Source organism: Adiantum capillus-veneris, chromosome 30 (genome assembly GCF_014529385.1).
Source record: "Adiantum capillus-veneris isolate H3 chromosome 30, ASM1452938v2, whole genome shotgun sequence".
In the NCBI taxonomy this organism is placed as follows: domain Eukaryota; kingdom Viridiplantae; phylum Streptophyta; class Polypodiopsida; order Polypodiales; family Pteridaceae; genus Adiantum; species Adiantum capillus-veneris.
This window is the reverse complement of record NC_140960.1, coordinates 33,220,192-33,224,270: the sequence shown is the minus strand read 5'-3', so window position 1 is coordinate 33,224,270 and position 4,079 is coordinate 33,220,192. Positions and strand designations below refer to the sequence as shown.

General features: G+C 43.4%; 1 protein-coding gene across 1 annotated transcript; it reads left to right on the top strand.

Annotated features, from left to right (window-relative positions):
* Nucleotides 1–3,098: 3,098 nt before the first annotated feature.
* Nucleotides 3,099–3,696, top strand: LOC147417771 (pentatricopeptide repeat-containing protein At2g34400-like). The gene is made up of 2 exons (XM_086507043.1): nucleotides 3,099–3,414; nucleotides 3,545–3,696. Exons 1-2 carry the CDS (start codon nucleotides 3,099–3,101, stop codon nucleotides 3,694–3,696), a joined length of 468 nt encoding a protein of 155 aa, XP_086363169.1.
* The last annotated feature ends 383 nt before the right edge of the window (nucleotides 3,697–4,079 follow it).

The following is a 4,079-nucleotide window of genomic DNA, read 5'->3' as shown; positions in this document are numbered from 1 at the left end:
GAAATGTGTGTAGAAATGATCTCCTTTTATAGGCCAAAAGGGCTGCCCTCTCTCATGAGAGGCAGCATGTGTAGCCGCCCTTGTGTAGATAAGTCCAAATCGGACCCTCCAATCCGCCCATGTGTGACCGCCCTTGAGAAGACAAGTCCGCTTTTGAATTCGGCCACCGGCCATTGAATTCGACCACCGGCCACCAGCCATTGACTTCCGACCACCGGCCAACCGACTGTTGTTTTCCGATCACTTTCCGGCCGCCGTCCGGCCATAATATTCCAACGAAAAGGAATATTCCGGCCCCTGATTTTTGGCCGTGAAAATTTTGTTTTTCGACGAGTGATTTTCCTTCACGCACGATGGCTTCTTCTCATAATGGGGGCCTTACAAATGTGCGCTTTTACCACAAAAAATTACAAGGGTAAATGAGGCTCCATACTTAACAAAATTATGGTGTGGAGAAGTGTGTGATGGTCTTCTCTGTTTTGGAGGTGATGAAGAGCGTTTAGCCCGCCGTCTTCGTGGAGCCATCTCCACCGAGGTGGCAGGAGACTCACTTCTTTCTCGTTCCTTCGGTGGGAGCTCTTGAATTCTCCTTTGGGAAGGAGATGCATCATCAAGAAGCAAAATTTTGAGCCCTTCGTATGGATCCTCTTCTTCTTCCCGAATCGGAGAGAGGCCTCTTTTGGGAGTCTCACAAGGAGGCTTCCTAGGTACTCTCTCGTCATGGTGAGGAGCATGGAGAATCCCATGAGCACGAAGCTGCCGTTGCACTTCACTTTGGAGGGATGGATTGCCCATGGCTTGTTGAAGCCTAGAAACAAGGTAGTTAACAAGCATAGGGGCATCATTAGTAGCCTACTCATTAGCAAAATCAAAGTTATCAACATTAATTTCACTCTCTTTACTATTGTCAGCCATTCTAACAACTTTTAGGTGTAAACTTTTTAGGTGTACTTTGGCACTTCAATCCCTAGTTGCTACTCCTCTTTACCCCTTGAGAAAAGCACTCAAGCTACTGTACCCGTGGCTCAAATACCATTAATTGCAAGGAATAGAAGAGAGGGTCGTTCAACACCAAAACAACACCGGCTCCTGCCAAGCTTCTAATAGCTTAATAGTGGTTAAGCCGTAGGCAAGCCCTGTAGTACTCCACTATTAAGACCATAGCTTTCGACGGTGATGCCCCGTTATCTGCACGAAGGCAGGCACACTGCAAGGCTGAAAAATCCATATTCTACTTACTCAAATGCAATTACTATTACCAACCATTTATAGCTAGCTTGAGGATCTCCCTTCTTGAGGAAGAAAAGAGAAACCTTGTGCTCTGATACCAACGTAACATTTAATGCCCTAGTAACTTGTGTGTAGCGGAAAATAGCATGATCATAGTGAGCATTTCATCATAATAGATTCCTAATGAGAATAACAAGAGTGCTTGGGTGGAGAGAGCAACAAAAAGCATAAAACCTAGTTAGATAGCATGAACAATACTTCAAAAGGGAGAGAAATTAAGCTATTGAAAACAGTTGAGGACCGGATTTACATGGAGCCGGTCCCCCCCTCCAAAAGGCTTTGTATTATGGTTTCTCCCATCAAGAGAGACGTTTTACAATACAATTCTTTACCTTGATTATCTAAGATTGATTTCACTAAAGCAGCAAGCTTAGCTATGCCATGTGGCGATATGTGATTGCTTAAATGAGGATGTAGAGAGAGAGAGAGAAAAGCATCGCGTGCTGCTAAACGAGGATGTAGAGAGAGAGAGAAACAAAGAAAAGCATGGTGCGTTTAGTAAAAATAGCGATCGAAGCGGCCAACCAACTTTTATATATATATATATATATATATATATATAGAGAGAGAGAGAGAGAGAGAGAGAGAGAGAGAGAGAGAGAGAGAGAGAGCAATCGACGCAGCACACCGGTTGGAGAGCAATTGACGCAGCACACCAGAGGGGAAGCATCGGAGAAAAAGGCCAGGCATCTGTCAACCTCATCCTCAGGCATAGTTCCAGACACAATCACCTTCATCATAATGGTTTCTGCTTATGCACATGAAGAAGCCTTAGATACAAACATGTGGCTGCATTGCACTTCTAGATATGTATGGTAAGTGCTGCTCCTTACCAGATGCTAGGAAAGTTTTCATGTCCATAAAACCACTCACACTGGTTTCATGGAACACAATGATTGGAATCTATTCTCGTTCTGAGCAGGTCGAAGCAGCATTGCATCTCTTCCAGGAAATGCAAGTAGAGGGTCTTCTAACTGATAAGTATTCTTATGTCAGCATAATAAATGTTTCTCGTAATGGAGAATCTCTAGCTCAGATCAAGCACATACACAGCCTCCTCATGCAACGTGTATTTCAATTGGACATGGTTGTAGTGACTGCAATGCTAAAGATGTATAGCAGGTGGTTTTCTAGAGACGCAGATACTGTTTGAGGGAATGCAGATACGGGATCTCATAGCATGGAATGCTATGATATCAGTCTATAACTAGCATGCACAAGGTGATAGGGTCTTTGATCTCTCTCAGCAGATGCAGACAAGGGGGTTCATGCCTGACAAGGTGACATTTCTTGCACTCCTTTCTGCTTACACTGACTTGCATGCCCTTTATTTTGGTAATCATGTACCCCGAAGGATGCACTCTATGTACAAAATGGGACGCCACCTGCGAGCGGACAACTTTGATAAAACACCTATATACGACTCATATTAGGAAATATGACCCCCCTTTCTATGCTTATACGACAAACAATGTAGAAAACTATCATACCCCTACCTTACATATAAAATCTAGGTCTCACATCTAACTGAGTAAAACTAGTCAAAGAGCGTGTAGCATAGTAAGTTTTCCATGGTGAATCCCCGGGTCATGTACATGCTCACATTATGTATGTGGGCAATAGTGTCGATGTTAGTTTAGGAAACAATTTGATTACCATGTACGGAAAGTGCAACAATATTAATCATGTTGAGAAGGTGTTCCATAGAATGCTTGAGAGAGATGTCATTTCATGGAACACTCTTTATCACAACCTATAATCAACTAGGGCATAGACCGAGCAAGTTGCCGCTCATCATTTTACAAGCAATGCTATCAGAGGGTCTCCTTCCAAATAAGGTGACCATTGTTGGCCTCTTTCATATGTGCTATAGCCAAACTCATGAAGCCGCGTGCAGGCTTCTGCATTCTTTCATATTGGGCTCTGAATTAGAGCTGGATGGTATTGTTGGCACTGCAGTGGTTAGTGCATTTGGGAAATGTGCTAATCTACAGGAGGCTCAATTTTTTTTTTACAAGATGGTAGAGGGGAACGAGTTTGCATGGAATGCGATTATTGCAACTCATGCTCAGCATGGCTTAGTTAGGGGTGCGATTAATGTTTACAAGCAGATAGAAATGGAATGTATGCTTGCTAACAAGGTCACTGTCTTAACCATCATTGACACATGTGCCGATGATGCTAACTTGGTAGAGGGGAAAAGGGTTCACGTTCATGCTCAAAGTATTTGTATGTGATGTGGATGTTGCAATAGCTACTGCTCTCTCGGACATGTATGGAAAGTGTGGTGTTGCAGAGGATGCATGGAGTTCCTTCAATGTGATGACAAGAAGGGATATAGTTTCTTGGAATGCACTAGATAAGGCATATTCACAGCACGGTCTTGGCATAGAAGCTTTGGAGTAGTTTGAGCATATATGATTGGATGTGGCCCCTAACCTGATCACCTTAACCTCTCTTCTTGGGGCTTGCAGTCATGCTGGACTCGTGCATGAGTGTTGTTGTTGCTTCCTTTACTTAACTGAAGAATATGGTATGAAGCCAATGTTGAAGCAATTGAACATCATGATAGACTTGCTTGGACGTGCGGACTGCTAGAAGAGACAATTTTTTATTTGCAGATTGCCTTGCCAACCAAGTGCAGAGTCGTGGCTTACTTTGCTTGATGCATGCCAGAAATATGTTGATGCAAAGCGAGGGAGCTCTAATGCAAAGCAACTGTCAAAACTGCATTGTGCCAATCCTGCATCGCACATCATGCTTTCAAGCAAACACATCATGTGTAATCT